Below are 19,656 nucleotides of genomic sequence, written 5' to 3' on the forward strand. Positions count from 1 at the left end.
GAGGGAAACCAAGAAATCCCATTAGCCTCCGTAGCGTAGCTCTGAGCAGCTCACGGCTCTGCTCCACCGTTCTAAAAACAGCTTGCACCAACAATTAAAGGTAACGAACCTACTGCTATGACTATAGGGATTATGGCAATGGGCCAATTCACCACTATCCCTTTAACACTGCTGAGTATAAAGGTGTTCCAGAAAATTTCTTATTAATGTACTGTACCAAGAATGTGAAGAATTTAAGTCAATTATCTCAATCAAATAAACCCAACATTATATAACACTTAAACTTTAAACATCTGTAAAGGTCAGAAATTTAACGTTGATCTTCTCAGACATTCTCAGTCACTTATTTTCTCGTCTGTCCTTCCGTCTCTCTCTCTGTCTGTCCCCTGACGAGTCTCTTCTAATCAGGCTGGACGTGCCAGGGGTCAGCATCTCTGACCCGCTGGCTCTGGCTCACCATAAATATTATGGGACCACGCACAGACGCCCTCGCTGGCTGTTTAATATAGAGCCGGGTCCATTAAGGGACCCAGACTATCGGCTTTCACTGGGATACACAGGCTAATAATAAAGCTGCCTCCACAGTGTGCAGCTAGAAATACTGAAGCCAGGAAGTTAAAACATGTCACGGTTTTATTTCTTCAACTTTATCTTCTCCTTAATTTTACCATGAAGCTGTTGGACCGTGTTAGTGCGCTGCAAATCTACGTGCGTGTACATGTTCATGTGCATTCATGGCCACGTGTGCCAGCAGCTCATTGGGCCTGTGGGAGTGCTCTGTCCTCCTTTCCCACAGTATGCATCCCATGAGCCCCGGCGGTGACGTCAGGACAGAGGTACGGGCGAATGCCCCCCTCAGAGGTCACAGGTTCACTTCCTGTCTATCAGGAGCGAGTTGGGCAGCGTCCAGTGTGAAGCGCCAAACTGTCTTTATGATCTCTCAGTTGTTTAACCTCTGTGTGTGTGTGTGTGTTTGTGTGTGTTTGTGTGTGTCTTTTTCAGGCGATGTGGCTGATGCTGCAGAAGGAGGAGCCAGAGGATTTCGTCATAGCGACAGGGGAGGTGCACAGTGTGAGGGAGTTTGTAGAGAAGGCCTTCAAGCATGTGGGGAAGACTATTGTGTGAGTATACACACGTACACTTGACAGCAAAGTGGCATTGCTTTATCACTGAATCAAATCTGAATGTCATCACATTCATGTAAAGGTTACGACATTAATGAGTTTAGATAAATGTGCAACTTCTTCTACCCTGTGATGAATGTTTCCTTCAATTATAATCAATAAAAAACAGTTATTAAAACAAAAATGATGCAGTTAAGCTCATTTAAAGTTGTGGATGTGTTATATTTTATTATCAGAGCCAAACACAGTTATTCCCCTGCAGAAGTGAAGAGCATTAAAAACCCAAATTTCACCTTAGATCCTTTTTAAACTGTTGAAATGAAATGAACATATCAATTTCTTAATATGTTTCAAGTCAAAACCAAACGTTTCATCATTTTCTAAACTGTTCTGTGTCACTGTAATGTATTTGGGGATCTCCTAATCGGTGTGGACTTTGGTGTTGCACATGCATTGAAAACTCAAACATATTTTGGAAACTCGTGTGAAAGCTTCTGTCACTCACTGGGTCTCACCCCTCGTTCACCTCGCTCTTGTGTCCTGGAAGACACCGCCATATAGGTGAAGGTGTGTGTCAGTGTTCCTGATGCCTGTTGTGTTGAATTATGAAAAAAAAAAAAAGGGGGTTGGGGGGCAGGTGACATGTTTTGTCTGCACGAGACGTTAAAGAAACAAACTGCACAAGGAAAGGAGCAGGGAGACGGAGCGACAGGCAGCTGACTCTTTGAACAGCTGTGGGAAAAAACTGTGTTGTCTGTTTCCAGGTGGGAGGGAAAGGATGAGCAGGAGGTCGGCCGCTGCCAGGAGACGGGGCTGGTGCATGTGAAGGTGGACCCCAAATACTTCCGCCCCACTGAAGTGGTAAGTCAGTGTGTTGTCTACTTTTACCTATACTGGACTTTTAGATCATAGAGATTGATAAGAAGCAAATGTCTCTTTTTTTCTCCACTCCGTATTTGAAGTGTTGGTACATGTGTGATTTTGAGCATTGATAACCGATACAGCGAGAACAGCTTGGTTTCCTCTGATTGGCTGAGTGTTTCCTGGGTGATTTATTAACAATTAGAGCAGATTTTGACTGGAAACACCAAGTCCAGGTGGGCGGGGCTTGGTCACTGCTTGGTGTGACATCATAAAGTCACAGGAAGTCCTGACGGCTGGTTTTAAGGCTCAGTTTCTGAATACAGGCTGTGTGCATTTCTCTGTGGGCTGAGGCTTTTATACTTTCACAGTCTTAATAAAGAACCTAGAGCTGTTTTACAACCACGCTACACATGGACATCCAGTTTTATACAATATGACACTTTAAACTTAAAGGACATGGGTAGTTTTACATTGGTTATACATCATTATTATTATTCCATTGTCCTTGTTTCAGTTTACTTCAGATTTCCGGCAGGACTGTAGACGACATAAATAAATTACAGTTGCTGCCTCAGAAATGAAGCTGGTCGACTATAATGTGTAATTCATATAGTTCCATACAATTCATGACACAGCATGGCATATTTCCTGTTCCATATACCTGACCTTAACATGAATATAACATGCTTTTTGTGCATGTATCTGATTGCCGGTCATTGTGTTTTAGACCATAGACTTATCAGCCTTAACGGGTCCAGTTGACAGCCCCAGGCTGCGTATTGTATGCTTTTAAACAGCTGGACACAGGCCAGTTAGCCTCTTTAAGAGTAATGTAGACTGCATCCTGCCAGTTGGTGCTGAATGGGTGCTCATATTCAGGCAACTGACCTTGAAAAGTTCTCTGTTATCGTGAGGGTACGAGTTGGATCGACTGACTCAGAGCGTTTCGGAGTGAAAAGCTGCACGGGAGACGACCATCTGTGTCGGTTTTCATCGGCTTCTACAGGGACAAGAGTGGACAAGAACAAATCAAAAAATGAGCCGGTGTATTATCCCTCCATCTCTCTTGAGGTGTGAAGTGTCTTTGACATTTGGGAGGTCTTTCTCTCATCGCTCTGCCCCAGGGATATTGTGGCTGCTCCCCGCGGAGGGTGTAGGGTTACCCCGGGATGTTGTGTCCGAGATTAGCTGTCAGTGTTCTCAGTTTAAAGCCAGGAGCAGCCCCTCTGCTGAGCTTTGGCCTGGCACGATTATAGAGCTGAGATCCAGTTGAGTGACGGCGGAGGATTAGCAAGGAGGCCCCGCTGACTGACTGCTGAGGCAATGGAAGCACCCGTCACACACCTGGGCCACTATTCTTTGTGTGTGTCAGCTCATTCATTCAAGGTCCTAACCCTGAATCCCATGTGCTGGAAACTCATCCAGAGAGTTGTCCTGTCAGCCAGCAGAGAAACAATAAAGCTTCTTTTGCACAAAATAAAAATTCCTGTGCAGTTTATCACAGCGATACACACGCAACGTCTTGCGATTGTGATTATGTGAAGTGGCTGCTTATTGTGCCGTGGAGGTGTTTCTGTTTTCCTGGTCACTCAGTGAAGTTCGCCCGTGATGCAGGATACTTGACCTTTTTTTCATTAATTGCAGGGAGGTTACGACAGCGCAGGCGGCTCTAATGAAGTGTTACTCACCAAAACTCATTGTGTGTGTCCTTGAACAAATGTGTTGAATGTATTTCCTTCCTCATAAAAGCCGATTTTTGGCCGCGTCGCAACAGCGGTGCCAGCTCCATAAACAAGTCTGTCACTGACCGACTGAGTGATAAGGTTATACCATTAGTCCCTTGGCCAAGTGTTGCATTTTTACCCTCTGGTCCCCGGCTCCTCCTGGTCCTGACCATTTGTGGCTCCAACAGGTTTCGCACCTTTGTTGCCAAATCACCCGACTTGACAGACCCTGTTAGTGACTGTCACAAACGCAGTGACTTTTAAACTTGGCTTCTTTCTTTAAAGACAATTACAAGTGTTTCCCTGTGAGGTCAGGTTTTCCATCTGTGAACACAGAGTGATAACTACTAGGTTGAAATCAGTTAGTCTCTGACTTAAGTGTTTGGAGATTTTGTCGGACGACTTTGCAGATTTTTTAGCAGCGGTGCCACGGCAGCTCGGAGGTGACGTGCTAATTGACACGCTGTCTTTATGGGCTGCAACCCAGACACTGTTTCATACTTGCACTATGGTCTGAAACTGAAACAGAAAGACATAATAATGAGAACAGCTTTATTGTGAATTAAGCTTTATTAAAAAAGAAGAAAGAAAAGCAGTCCGGCCATATTATAGGTTTTGAACTGGTCTAGTTCTAGTCTTATTCTCTGGCTTTGCTGGTTGTTGCATATCTCTGCATAAGCTATTGGTAGGAATGTGTAACAACTAGTCATGCATGTGTATGCACAACGCTGGTATGAAACAGTACTATACCTGAGTGCGTATGTCAGGCCACATAAGCATCAGGTGTCATTGTGAGATCTACAGTATGATCCTAGAGGGAGTGACTGAGAGTCATTCAGAGTGACAGATGTGGTTTATACACTCATTTGTCTCTGTTTACACCTGCTTCATTCTCTGTGTCTGAGCTAATTCTCCTGTTCACATGTGGCACAGATCTAAACATGTTTACACAAAGACGTAAACTGAAAAGCAGGATCTGATTTCAGATGTGTTTACGTGTAGAAAATGAATCACTGCCACAACTTGAATATCCAGACCGGGCCGACTCTGCCTCACATGACCTCCTCTAATGTAAAGATGTGAATAGATCTGTGCTTCTTGTAGATCAGGAGGCCTCAGAGAAAAGCTTTTACTCTCTTGTGTGTTTCTGCACCCGTTAATAGATTTGCTTTTAATAATTATTTGCAGAGTGTGTTTGTTTTCTCTAATCACGTCAAATTATAGTACAAAGTTACAAGCTCCAGAAGCCTGTGGCGACGACGTCAAGTGTTTCCAAAAAATCCAAGAATATCCCATTGACATTAATACAAAACAGAGAAAATCCTCCATTAAAAGAATCTTGAATTGTGCCCTCAGTTGAAAAAAATTGGTGTTTGTCCCATTTAATGACTTGCAGCTTCTGGTAATGGAGCATGTGGTTTCTACTCTGCTCCGTCTCACTACCTCTTTATTTCTATGGCCGGGCTTAAAGAGACTGAAGAGTGTTTAACCTCTGACCCCTTCAGACAGGAAGTGACTGACACCCAGCTCACAGCTCAGCATTGTGCTTCTCCTCAAGTGGAAATACCTGTCATCAAGTGTGTGTGTGTGTGTGTGTGTGTGTGTGTGTGTGTGTGTGTGTGTGTGTGTGTGTGTGTGTGTGTGTGTGTGTGTGTGTGTGTGTGTGTGTGTGTGTGTGTGTGTGTGTGTGTGTGTGTGCGCATTAAGAATTCAGCTGACTCGGATTCTTTCAGTGTCATATTTTGCTATTTAGCTGCAAGAAGGTTTTGGATCCGTGTGCGGCCTGTTGTGCAAAGTGCATGTGTGTGTGTGTGTGTGTGTGTGTGTGGCAATACGTGAGAGGAGTGTGTCCTCGGGCTGTGTGCTAATATATATGTAATTCATCATTATCCCTGTCAGTGTGTGTGTCTGACATGAGCTCATTTATCTCACCAACCCCGTGGGACAGGAGAGTGCAACCGGGGGAGGAGGGAGGTTAAAGATGCAGGTGTGCTCCACATGTGGTGCAAGTCACTGTGTGTGTATGTGTGTGTCTTTGTGTGTCGACTTGTGCACTTGTGTGTGTTTATCCGTGATCCGACCGCCGGGGCCCCGAGGGCTGCAGGCCGGCTGCAGAGCCGACAGCCACTTTGTGTGTTTTCGCGGACGCTGTTTACTGTGCTGTGAAACATGTTGGTTAAAACAAACATGAAAATAAATGTTGATTGTCGCAGGTGAAAGCGAAAGGTGTGTGGGTCTCGAAGCTGTCAAGTTTGTTTTGAGAAAAAAAAGAAAAAAAAAAGCTGCAGGTAAGTTTCAAACTGCACCAGCTGTCATGGCTGCTGTTTGTTTCCATTGTATGGGCCTCTGCTGGGCTGTCAATCACCTGTCAGCCTGTGGGTTCTTGCCAGCGCTGAGGTTTGGCTCAGGTGAGCGTCCTCTTGCCTGAGCCTTCACAAAGGTGTGTTTGTCTGCATTATGCTCTAATAGTTATGATTAGCGGTGGTGCAACCTGAAATGAGACCTCGGTTCCCTTCAGATTCACCTTAAAACACCACAGACATCCCTCTCTCCTTGGAAACACCTACTTTCATTAGCGGACAACTTCTTTCCAAATGAAACACAGAGGCCGTGCTGAGTCACTTGAGCCAGTCCAATTAAACACGATGTGCTGTTCATCATGTTTCTTTTTGGTTTAGATCCTGCAGCTTCAAGCTTTAAAAGCTTAAAAGTAAAAAAAAAAAACCTCAGTTTGCGACTTTGAGCTTCCTAATTGCCTCATTGAGCCGCTGCTGCTGCTATCGTTGATAAGTCTGTAGCTTTAGAAACCGCCGCTATAAATTAAACGTATGAAATATAATGTTGGAAAAACGTCCTGCCTGGTAAACATCCATCTCTTTGATACTCCATACCTAGAGTTTTCAGCTTTTTTGACATATGTTATAATTCAAAAAGGTTGGATGCTAGTTACTTTGATTTTGAAATTAGAAAAACACCCAGTGTTCGAGTTTGATTTGGCCCAAGATTTATAAAAATAATGGGAAAGTGCAAGTTCGGTGCACGGGAGAGTTACAACTTGTCATGTGAGTGATAATTGATGCAGGGGGTTTTTAACGCACTTTCTCACCTTCGCCTCATTTAAAATTCAACATGAAAAATTTATTGAAGATCCCAGTTTGTCTCAGTTAGCATTGGAAGCTCTGACTGTTGATGCAGACCTAGTTTTGGACGGTGGCCAGTGTGTGTGTGTGTGCGTGTGTGTTTGTGCGGATACGTGCATGCGCAGCGAGTCAGTGTGTGTGTCTGCGTGCATGTACACACTTGTGCGTGTCCGTGCTAATGCAGCCCGGCTGTCATACTTCCAAGTTCATGTGTCGCTGGAGGGTTCAAACTGATGCGAGTTGAGAGACAGCTCTGTGGGTTTTTTTGTCCCACCTCTCCTGCGGAGGAGGAGGAGGAGGAGGAGGAGGAGGAAGAAGAAGAGCAGTGATAAATGGGAAGTTGTCTCTCAATCTGTCTTTATCCTTCTCTATCCTGTCGTCGTTCGCATAACTCTTACTCTGTCATTTTCTCAGCACGCCCTCTTTGCGTCCATGTCTCTGTCTCAATCCCAGTGAAACAACAAGGTTTCTCTGGCAGCTGGGGGGATGCCCCGCCACATGACATTTTGAAAGGTCCTGTGGAGTTTAAAGTTAGATTTCCCTGTCTTTGATTTATTATAGATCAGGTCTAAGGCCCTATATTAAGTACCGTAAAAGTGTCTGTCAAAGCATCAGTACGAAGAGAAATTCACACAACCTGCATTCATAAACTGAGCCTCAAAATAAGCCGTTATGACTTATTGAACTTTGTGATGTCACAACAGAGCAGTCAGCGATCTCGGCCCTGCCCACCTGGATCCACCACCCAACATTGCAGGATTTTATTTCTTTGAGTTTTTACCTGAAATCTACTCTCTTTTTTTTTTTCCTTTATTTTTTTTTTTTTTAATTGATGGCTCACAAAACAACCAGCCAATCAGAAAAGAATCTCAGAGCTTCCTCTCTTCTGATTGGATCACTGACCTATTGTTGCCCCAGAAGCTGAGAGAGGAGACTTACACTGAAAATACACTGAATTGGTTTTTGATTCTTAAAACCATAAAGTCGAAACATTCATTTCATGTCATTTATTGGTTTATTTGAAATGGGACTCTGCATATTCATGAACATACAAAAACAATTATTTGATGTAAATATTCCAGATTTAGCTAGAGAGCTCATTTCCATCTGTAGACAAAGACAAAACAAATGGTAAACATAGTACAGTACATCACATAATGGTTGCATTAATCAGGAGGATGGTCAAAAATGAAATTGAAAAAAAGTGCATTTATCCTACCATAGTTGTCGTAAAGTAAACAAACACAGGAAAAGTGTAAAATATGGGACCCTTTAATTGATAATTAGGTAATCACACAATTATAGAGTTAAAATTAAGGTCTAAAAATAGAAAGAAATGCACATCATAAATTCTCAGAGCCCTAAGTCCCAACTTGAATTTCCAGCCCAGATAAGACGCCGTGATAAGAATCCATGACAGCTTGACAATCGACAGTTTGACTTGATTTATAATTTCAGATTTATCGATTTGTCAAACGTATTGTTGTTGGACTTTCCCCCGGTTAATTAATCTGCTAATACTTCGAGCACAACACAATTGGGCGATCACGGCGCTGACATCACTGCGGTCGACACCAGTGGCATGAGAGGGAGGCTGTTTATCTCTGTGGTGAGTTTTGATTGACAGAAAGGGATCACCATCCGAGGTTCCCATGTGTCAAGATGTACAGATGCAAATTAGGCTTTGTTAGAGTCACGTACCAGCATTCCCTGCAGTTTAGTCATGTACTGTTGCTACATGACCCATTACCTTTTCCTTTTTTTTTCTTTCTTTTTTTTGGTTTTAAAATGTGCAAGTTTATTCTTGCGCCGCACTAACAAGCGCCGAGGAGCAGTAGTGTGCTACATACCTCCGCTGCTGCACGGGCCTGCTGCGCCAGTGTGTTGTCTGTTGGGTGTGTGTGTGCTGCATGCATGTAAACAGACGCACAAACACACACACACACACACACACACACACACACACACACATGATTTGTCATTCCACACTGACATTTATCTTTGTGTTCATGCAAAGAGAGGAAAGACACTGATCAAATAAATCCTGCTCTTATCTTTGCTCTGACCCTGCAACATCCTGCCGCCGCATCAGATCTCCCTCTGACTGGTCGGTCAGTGCCGCCATTGTTTCTTTTATTTATTTGCAACAACAACAGCAGCCCGGACGCAAATGTAAAAATGAAAGAGTTCGTGCTGCATGCCTGAAACTGGTATGAAATGATTCGTGGCATAAAATGAGGGTTGTACTGTGCTCTGAGGATTGACAGAGCAGTTGTTCTGCATGTTTTCTTCTTTTTTTTTTGTATCCAGACTGCAGGTATGAAATGAAAGCTCCCACATCAAGCCCTAAAAATAGCGCTGTCAGCACGCCACGCCTCAGTATCTGTCAACCGCCCGTCTTGTATTGCGTGTGCATGTGCGACTGTCTCAATCAGAAGCTTCTTTCCAGGCTGCAGGTGGCTGCTGTCATTCCACCATATGCGTCACGAATTCAGCAGAACTTCACTCGGCTGCATTTTCTCCCACGTCACCGCCGCCGCTCCTCTCGCCATTGGACGAGCGGCTCAGACAATGGCTCCAGTGATCCGCGGTAACAAAGATGGCGGGTGTTGTGGTAACCTTTTATTACCGTTGGCAAGCAGCGTCAAGCCGCATGTTGAGCTCATCAACGTGACAGAGACACACCTGACTGATGCAGTTACTAAATTATGTCTCGCTATTGTCGAGCTTTATTCAACGTAAAAAAGGAGGTTCCTTCTCTGGGACACTCTGACACAATTAGGAAACTTCACGACGTGATATTGAATGCATTCCTCGCGCCTTTGTGATGAATTGTTGCGACCTGCCTCCACTTCTTCAGTTAGTGATCTCATGAGTCTCACAGAGCGGCTTTTCACTGCTCCCACAAAACACTTGAGCTAAACAAAGAGGCAGCAATGGGAACATCACCTGTTAGATATTAATGAATAGCAGCTATACGAATATACAGCACACGCCTAATACAGAAATATGTGCAGGTCAAAAAGCTCGATGAATGCAGCATTATGCCCATTGTCTCATCATCTCATCACTTGCTGCTATTTATACCAAAGAGGAAAACAACTTTTATTCCAACCGGGTGTCTGCGTTCTTGGTGTGGCTGCAGGAAGGGAAGAAATCTCTTCAAAACTATGCTTGCAATTATACATGTGTATACAGTTGTGCTCAAAAGTTTACATACCCTGGAAGATTTTGTAACTGTGTATCACTCATTACGGAAAACATGAGTGATCAGACAAAACAGATTTCTCTTATTTTTAATGGGATTCAAATTAAACTGTTGAGACATCCAGAAATAACACAATCTTAAAAAAAAAAAAAAGAAGATCATCAGAGAGTCTGACCAACAAATTTTTGATGGTACCTGATATCAACAGAACCCCTCAATTTCCACTTTTATGAGAGTTTGAACACTGCCGATTGGCATTCTCAAGTCTTTGGAAATCTTTTTATATCCTTTTTTATGTTTTATAAAGTTGAACAACCTCCTCCTTCAGGAGTTTTGACAATTCTTTTACTTTCCCCACGGCTCAGAATCCAGCAAAGTGCAGCAATGGATGAAATGTGCAGGTCTTTGTCAAGAGCCCAGAATCTTATTGACTTTTTATACACAGATACTAATTACAAGCTATCAAGTTACAGGCGTGGACAGTTCCCCTGAGTGGTCATTTAAACCTGTCTGTTTATCAGGGTAAAACTTTGAGGGTGTGTAAACTTTTGATCAGGGCCGTTTTGGTGTTTTAACTTATCATTAGGATTTAAAAAGATCAAACAAAATTGTGTGATAATTAATGGCTTTGCCCAGCCACTAACTCTGAATTTAAAAAATGTTTTGTTGCATTATCAATTATATTTTCTGAAATGTAGCCAGTATTTCACAAATTCTGCCAGTAAACTTTTGAGCACAACTGTATAATATTATCATGCTTTTTGTCCCAATTACAATTTTAAATTCTGCATTGTGTGTTTTTATAAGTAGAGGGACCCCTCCTCTTTTGCTCCTGCAGGGGTATCTAACATTATTTTTAAACGCATGTCACTGTGCAGACCTATACAGTGACATGGGTTTAAAAACGCTTTGACCTGAATTTTCTATAAAATATAAACAAATAGAAATATCTTGACTTTTTGGTGTCTTTAAAAGTAATAGATGTGGAACAGCAGCATATTTTAGATCAAACTCTAATCGTTGCAGTGCATGAGATATACTGTATTTCTCCAGGTATTTAGAACACCAAGGAAGAAAAAAACACAATTGAATAACAAAACAGTGTCTCTTTGCTTCACCCTCATAGTTACAAACTCATGTTGTGTCAGCCCAGCTTCGTTCGGACCCACCCAGCTTCATTCTAACTTGTAGCCGAGGTCTTGAGGACTCCTGAGATACGAGAGACGTCAGAGTGAAACTGTGGGAAAAATGTGCGGGAAAAGTGACGAGTGTGTTTAAAATCAACCCCCAACAGTTTCATGTGATGTTATGGTGCGGCCGTGAAAACATGGCGGCTTGAATAATTCACTCAGGGTAAGCATCATATAGTTTAAATGAAGGGTTGGAACAACAAGCAGAGACGTAATATATATACATGCATGGGATGTTGTCATACAATGTGGAAAATAACATTTCTTTCTGGGGGGAAAGTCTTGAGTTCAAGAGTTTAACACTAGGTGATATATTTAGTCGGCGGTGCCAGGTTGAATAAATGGGCAGCGCGGTGGAACCACCATCATTCAGCTCAGTGCATACGTACGTTATATGTAGAGCTTAACTCTCCGAAAAAATAAACCATCACATATTTCAGGGAGCCATTTGGACGCAGAGCCTGCAATGACAATAAAGACTTTCTAATTTATTCTGTCTTAGCTGCTTTATTTAAAGGAATAAGCTGTGTGATTATGCAATATATTCCATAGTAAGGTCTAGAGGAGCAATGTGCACTTGAAATTTGACTTTTTATCATTGAAATAAATGACAAAGAAGGAGAACAGTGATATGTATGTGGCGGTTTTATTAGAGTGACACAGTCCTGCAAGTCCCAGCGCTGACAGAGTATTTAGAAGAAGAGCTGTCAGGTGCTTGTTGGGCCATGCATGAAGCAGACTGACACCTTTAGAGTCGGTGTGCTGAGGTCTTTAGCAGGAGACGGGAGGCAGTTGCTTCTCAGGCGTCGCTGAGGAAGCAGAGCTGGTGTTGGGTTTTTATTTCCCCCCATGCAGCCGGGCCAGACTTCATAAATCCACTCCCAGGGTCCTTGTATCACTGTCTCCACACACACACACATACACACACACAGAATGAGTATTACAGTGTCTGTCGACTTATTGCATAACCCCTCCTCCTCTTTTTGACTCCACCTTAAATCAACTCCAATTTCTATCTGAGGAGTCTATTTCTAATAAACAATAACAGGAGTGATGGACAACTGGCTCTCAGAGACGCAGTGAGGCTGCAGAAAACCACAGTGTCAGGTCGCGCTATGGAGCAAATTCTTCATCCCCTAACAATGAGAAAAACAGGTATGGCCCCACAGACATGTGTGCTGCTGACATAACGGCTGCTGGCAGGCAGTAACTCATACATTTCTGTCCCTGTGCCCCAGAGAAGATTTTTTAACAGCATAACTGCGTAATATCTGCTACTTAATGAAGCCTGAAATATGGTGGCTATTTCAGAGTTTCCCAGTATTAAGTTGGAATTCTCTTTAAGGCATCAAAGCACCAGAGGCTCCTCAACCCATCAGATATTTTATATTCTACTACTTAAAGGAAAATTCAGTCCTTTTTACAATGTGGCTCTTGTTTTCATTCTTGCGCTGATCACTCCTCTGGGTTATTTTGACAGTTTAACCAGCAGGTTGAGCGCAGAGATACGGTGACACGGCCCGAGACGGACGGCGAGCGCTCGGGGTCGAATCATTAGCTGATGAGCCTCCGGTTTCGAATCTGTCAACAGAACAACACAGCCGATAAACTTTTACAGATCTGTCTTGTTTCAAAATAACATATTTCTTAACCTGGCTGTAATAAAAAACAGGGAGATGAGTGATGAGAAACCCTGTAGAAAAGAAGTGTAATGATGCGGAGCTCCCTCTCCTCCTTTTTATTCCAGCTCACTGTGCTGCTCTCTCAGGGGAGTCGCCTATATGAGGCCAAGACCGGGCCAGACTCTGGTACCGTGTCCTGTAGTGGGATTAGCACCTGATCTGCCAAGAACCATGAGGAAGAACCACTGTGTTATTGATCTGTGGTCTGTGAGCATCAGTCAAAACCGCTAAAAAAGATTTAAGATTTTAGTTTCCAAGAAGTTCACTTCAACCCAGCTAGTTTTTTACCAGATGTAAAAAGTAAAGGTGATCCGTCATCGATCATGGATCAGCTTTGCCCTTTTTCGTGCAGCAGAAACATCTGGGCAAACGTTCGTCCATAGGAGCGATTCACCCTGCAGTAATATGTCGTTTCATTGGAGGAGTTATTGATTCCTAGGTTACTGATTCTAAACCCACCTGACAGCTCATGCCGTTCAGCCTCTTGCAACTCGTTTTGCAAAACAACAGACGATTGAAATCGACATTTTTGTGATGCTTTTACTCAAGTTGAATCCTGAAGCTGTTCATATAAATAAAGTGATGAAGTAGCAGTATTATCAAACCAAGAAAGACAAGCGGATACACGCCATTCATGGTCAGGAATAAAGCAGGATTTTTTCCTTTTAAGGGGACTCTTTCATGTTAATGTCACAAAATTCATCAATGACCTGCCAAGATAGCGAGCCACTAAGTGTGTTGAACTGGATTCACAGATCCACAGGCCGAGGTATTCACCTTCATTTGTCAGTTATCATTCAGTTAAATATGGTTTTGGATAACGCGGGCCGGTCTGGTCGGTAGGGACAGGGAGGAATGAGCAGCTATTATTATCCTGCTTTATGTCTCTGGCAGTGCAAGCGGTGTCAGTCAGAGGCCGGCGGTGGAAGCCAGGGGGGCCGGTTAGGACTGCTTGGCTCTCCGAGGTGCTTCATCTCGGGGCCGAGGCAGCGAGACCTCTAACTGAACCGCAGCTGTTTGGATGGAGAAGTGCTGAGGCAGCAGACTCAGCCCGTTTTCACTGGGTGGAGTTCCCCATACTGTACTATAGGTCTTAAAAAGGAGAAGCGGTGGCGGTCGGCGGCGGTCCAGCTCATGTCTTTATTATCATCCCAAACATCATCCCTAAGCTCAGATTCACACATCATTGTCGGCTATTGTGTTTTATTCCACATTTGTTTCCTCAGCGGCAGTAGTTAGCGCCGGCATCTGTGGTCAATTTGCGATTTATGTGTCAGGAATTAGTCTTGTGTTTTAAAAAGCAGCGTGTGTCTGTGTTTTCGCCGTGTTGCGTTTGGGTGTTGGCGAACAGACCGAGAGCTCCAGGATTCCTCAGATTCCTCTAAGTGGAAGCCAGCGATAAGGGGAAACGCGAGGTAAGGAGAGACCTCAGCGCTCTGACAGCAGTTTGCCTCGATGATGGATTGAGGTGAATGTTTGAACACCAGACAGACATAAAGAAGCAAATGGCTTTTATGAGCAGCGTGATTTATCCATCGAACAAGCTTTGTCGAGCTGCGCCGGCTGGATTTATGGCACTTGACACACGAAACGGGCTATCAGCGCGGAGTTTGGATGTTTGGCAGAGGCCCACGGTACTTTCACACAAAGGAAGCATGAAATATTAGCATTATTTTAAAAGGTTTCCGTATATTAGGGAGGAATTGGGTGTCCGTTTCCAAGATGGTTCACAGTAAAGCCATTCACTTTTCCCCCCCGTTACCTGGAATTCTGCTGTCTGGAAACATCGCTGACAGCCAGTTCGCTCTGCTATAGCTCTGGATGGAAAATGATAGAGAGCGATAAAAGACAAGGTTGCAGAAAGTGGTCGCAGTTTAAATTCGTCTGTCGTCCAATGCAACTTATCAGACGGTTTCCATGGAGGCGGATGGCTTTGTCATGAATCCTGACTCAGATACTCAGAAACTTTCTTTTCCTTTTGTCACCACTTCTTTAAAGGTCCCATAATTTACCCATTTCCTGTGTTTTATTTTGAAGTGCTGAACCATTCAAAGATATTTCTGTGGTTTTGAAAACGAAAATCCATCTCAGTGTCTTTTTACATCTCTCTTATTCTTCTCTCTGAGCCTATTTTTGGTTGTTTTCAAAATAATCAAATTAAAATGAAGCAAATTTTGGGTAAAACCAAAAGTGGGCGGGGCTTGGGTGCATGGCTTAGAGTGGTGAGTGCTTAATTGTGACATCACAAAGTCACAAATGTCCTTACGACTAATTTTTAGGCTCAAATTTCTGAATATGACTCAGACTTTTATACTTTTACAGTGTTAAAATAAAACCTAGACCTTCTTCATCATCATACTACACATGCATACTGTATTAAACCACCTTTAATGTTGAGTATCTGCGTATATACTATCTCCAGTCCTGTGATATTTAACATGAATGAATATGATGTTCTTCTTTATAAGTCCCATATTTTATCCATTTCCTGTGTTTTAATTTGAAGTGTTGATCCGTTCAAAGATATGTTTGTGGTTTATAAAACCAAAATCCATCTTAGTATCATTTTACATCTCCTCTCTTATTCTTCTCTTTTTTTGCCTATTTTTGGTTGTTTTCAAAATATTCAAATTAAAATGAAGCTAATTTTAGGTAAAACCAAAAGTGGGCGGGGCTTGGGGGCATGGCTCAGAGTGGTGAGTGCTTAATTGTGACATCACAAAGGCACAAACGTCCTTACGACTCATTTTTAGGCTCAGGTTTCTGAATATGACTGAGACTTTTATACTCTTACAGTGTTAAAATAAAACTTAGACCTTCATCATCATCACACTTGTATGAAACCAGCTTTAATGTTGAGTATCTGCGTATATACTATCTCCAGTCCTGTGATATTTAACGTGAATGAATATGATGTCAGCGGCCCTCAGGCGGTATGTCACCCCTGCAAATGCAGGCTTATCTGCTGATGGCTAATCAGGCCCTTCACTTCCTCTGTGTTCATGTACTACAACTGTGACAGTGTTGATGAAGCCTTTATCTCTCTTTGTATTCATTTAAGTGAGTTTAGCGACATGCTGTTTATATTTCAAAAGTAGAAGAAGAGGAAGAAGAATCGATGCCAACAGTTGTAGTCCATAAATAGAATAAAGTAAGCAATGCCTTACACACAATAAGAGTTTAGAAATCAGTGATGACAAAGAGAGGAGACACTCACACACCCACAGGACGACTGTGTGTGTGTGAGTTGTAAATCCAACAGGGACTAGATTTCAATAAACATCTAAACTTCAAGGGCTTAAATGTTTATATGTGAGAAAATGATCACCTGTCAGTCCCAGTGACATTAAGCTGTTGCTCCCATGTTTGATTGAGACTCATACCATAATTAAAAAGGATTATGTGCTTGAGGAACTAAAAGCATGATCAAAAGCAGATTTGTGCAGAGGGAGAGCACACTTAACCCACACGCACATGTTAGGTTTGGGTGCGGTTTTCTTCACTACGGAGGCTGTGATTTAAGACGCGGCTCCGCTGTCAGCCCTGAGTATATCATACAAAGTGGCTTGTTTGACTCTTATTCGTTTTGCTTGAGCAGCCACATGTAGTTAAGAGTTGGGTTAGGAGTCGTTTGGTTAAAGAGCTGCTGCTTGTTGTGAGTGAGTGTGTGTGTGTGTGTTTTTCTTTTTCTTTTTCTTTTTTCCTACTGTTCGTTCCGTATTCATCAGATCCTCAACGTTTACGTTACGGCCGTGAGTTTAAATCCTTTGAGCGCAAGTTTGAGGAATGAATAAATACTTCAATACCCATGAGTCTTAGCCATCAATGCTGCAGAGTGGAAGCCAATCAGAGACTTGGATCAGAGCTGTGGAAAATCACAACACTTTGTTGTTGCAACTTTAAACAAAAAAAATGACTGAACAGAATTGAAATATAATTTGATTAACTTTCTTTTACTTTTTGCATCTTGAGCTTCTCATCATCACTACTTCTACTAACAGTATTTTAAGGTTTAACTTAGACTTTTGAGCAGACGTAGACTCTCTTTTTTATATGCTCAGGTTTTCACCTTTTACATTTTTTACATTCTAACTTGATTGTTCATCTTTTGCACAAATGATGATTCATTCATAAAGCATCATGTCCTTACTCCGCTGCAGTGTTCAGTAGCTGATACTAAATGCAGCCAGCATGTGTTGCTGGTAGCTGGTAGTCCGACAGAATTTGAATAAAACATGCAGTCAAGCAAGTATTGTCCGTTTGTCCCCGTACCTACAGCACATACAAAATGTAATGTCAGTTCTCCTTTTTGTCTTTTGAATAAAAAGATTTTTATGAAATGTTGAAATGTAAGTACTAAAGGATCTTAAATCTTAGTTCAGATCATGAGAATCCCCAGGTTCCTGCAGCAGAATATATAAGGATTTATACTCCCTCAGAGTCCCAGAATAACTTCTCCTACTTTACAATATCATTGTAAAATGTTTGCTTTTCCTCAGCAGGAGGTCATCACAGCGTTACCTCCCAGTAACCCGACCCGCCGCAGCACTAAAATAAAGCCTTAATCCAGGGTGTAACAGAGACACACCAACACAATGACGTGAAGAGGCCAGCAGTTCTTTAAACATGTTTTTAACCATGTCCAACTCTTTGTGCGAGTGGTCCCTGAGATCAGAGAGCTGCCTGTCAAGGGGACACTAAAACGAGTGCGTGGATGAGGGAGGAGAGGGGGAGAGAGTGTGGGAGAGAAGACGGAGGGTTTCCGACGGATACCACTCCCTCGCCACGCGTGAACTGATGTGAATTTAGATGACAGGAGGCTGTAACCCCTGGGAAAGCATCTGTACGGGCGAGTGGGGGGAAGGAGGGGGGGAGAAAGGGACAGAGAGGGCTGAAAAATGGGATTGACCTTTAACCCTCGGAGTTGGTAACGCGATACTGGTATCTCTATTGTGGAGGGAGAAGAAGGGGTGGGGAGGAGGTCACCAGGGGAAAGGGAAGGTAGCAGCCACGCCACGCTGCTGATTAGAACTTCCTGTGGTCAGCCACAGTGCTGCAGCTCCAACATTACAAACATTAAGCGCACATGCACACACACCCAGGGGCACATTTCAGACAAACAGAACATTGAGACGTGTAAAACAAGAACAAACAGTGCAGTTTTAAAAAACCATAACACACTGCAGTCATCGCACATCACCAACTACTTTGTGATCTCCCCATTAGCACCCGCGGCAGCATCGGCTATTCTTCCTGTGGTCCGACATGCACACAACATACACATAAACATTCACACTTACACAAGAAACATACATTTATACATGACACAACAAGAATAAACAACGACAGCTCCCTAATAATGAACAAACCACAGAACAGAAGAAATCTGACAGACATTTGACAGACACCACAGACACCACCATTTCTCTACACTCAGATTTCATTCTATACTTCAATACCTTAAATAATCTTGTATAATGCACACACAAAAGTAAATTAAAGAATAAAAATAAATAAAAAGCAATCACATTAATAAACATTAACTGTCTGAAGTGACTGCAACCATGCACTTCAACTACCCATACACATAGGGTGCAACCACAACTCCATTCAAACCGTGAACCAGTCCTTATAGACTAAATAGGTTAAATCATAATTCATTAAATTCTAAGAGATACTATTTTAACAGCGTTTTAAACCAATCTTTGTTACTTTCATGAGCAATATGAACTGGTAGAGAGTTCCAGGCAGCCATAGCTCTGTACAGAACTGTTCTTTGTATTATACCTGTTCTCACTCACAGCAGTATGAACCTAAACCTCCTTTCTTCTTGTTCCATAACTATGTTGGCCAAAATGGACACACATTTGCAAATACTGAAACAAAAAAGCCAAGCAAAGGTTAAAAAAAGGCTGAAACAGGCACAAAAGTCCGACCACCTCAACCAACACTGACCTTAAAACTCTAAGTAAGAGGTGCATCATCACTTATTTTTAGAAATAGCTAGAAAAAGAGAGAAGTTCATCAAACTAGACCTAAACTAAACTTCTTTTGCTTCAGCAACTCGTGCAGCAGTGAAATTAACTTCTCTCTCAGTATGTGTTTAGGATATGAGTTTGACATTTGTGCGCTTCACTTTTTTTTTTTGGCAGCTTCAGCAGAAAACCGGGTAAAAGCTCATCAAACAACCTCAGGAAAATGTGGAGCAGCTCCCCTGAAACAATCGTCCAATTCAAACAGAGCTTGACACAGTTATCGACCTTTTTTAATAAGGGAAAATAAAGTATCACAACTCTCCTTTCACACTGCAGCCTCACTGTGTCGACGCGTTGTATCACTCCATCTGAGTTTTGCCGATCACATCAGAGAGATACGTCAAAATCTGGAAGATACGGCGATGGAAATCACTGCCACTTTGTTCTCTTAACCATGTCGCCCCTTCGCTTGGCTGCATCTGCATATAAATCGTTTATTTTGTCTCTTGACCTTTATTGTTTTAGCCCATTAACATTTCAAGAAAATATGAAAACGAGAGGGATCTTATCTACAGAGCGCTCATTGTAAAGAGGAGCCGAGCGTCACAGATATCAACGGTCAAAAAGCATGCAAAACAGCCCAGGTTTGTTGCGTCATCGCTAACCTACAAGGATTTGAATAATGGCAGGGGAGGAAGGAATGATTTATTTTTTTGGAAGCCTTCCGTCTTTCCCAACTCTGCAAAATG

General features: G+C 42.6%; 1 protein-coding gene across 1 annotated transcript in view; it reads left to right on the forward strand.

Moving 5' to 3' along the window:
• The window catches only part of gmds (GDP-mannose 4,6-dehydratase), a 191,949-nt gene that overhangs the window by 150,559 nt on the left and 21,734 nt on the right, over positions 1–19,656 (forward strand). The window contains exons 8-9 of the mRNA XM_083970734.1: positions 1,003–1,121; positions 1,889–1,985. Of these exons, the coding sequence (XP_083826860.1) occupies positions 1,003–1,121; positions 1,889–1,985 (216 nt within the window). The remainder of the gene's footprint in view (positions 1–1,002; positions 1,122–1,888; positions 1,986–19,656) is intronic.

The sequence above is a fragment of the Trachurus trachurus genome (genome assembly GCF_905171665.1).
Source record: "Trachurus trachurus genome assembly, chromosome: 4".
Lineage (NCBI taxonomy): Eukaryota > Metazoa > Chordata > Actinopteri > Carangiformes > Carangidae > Trachurus > Trachurus trachurus.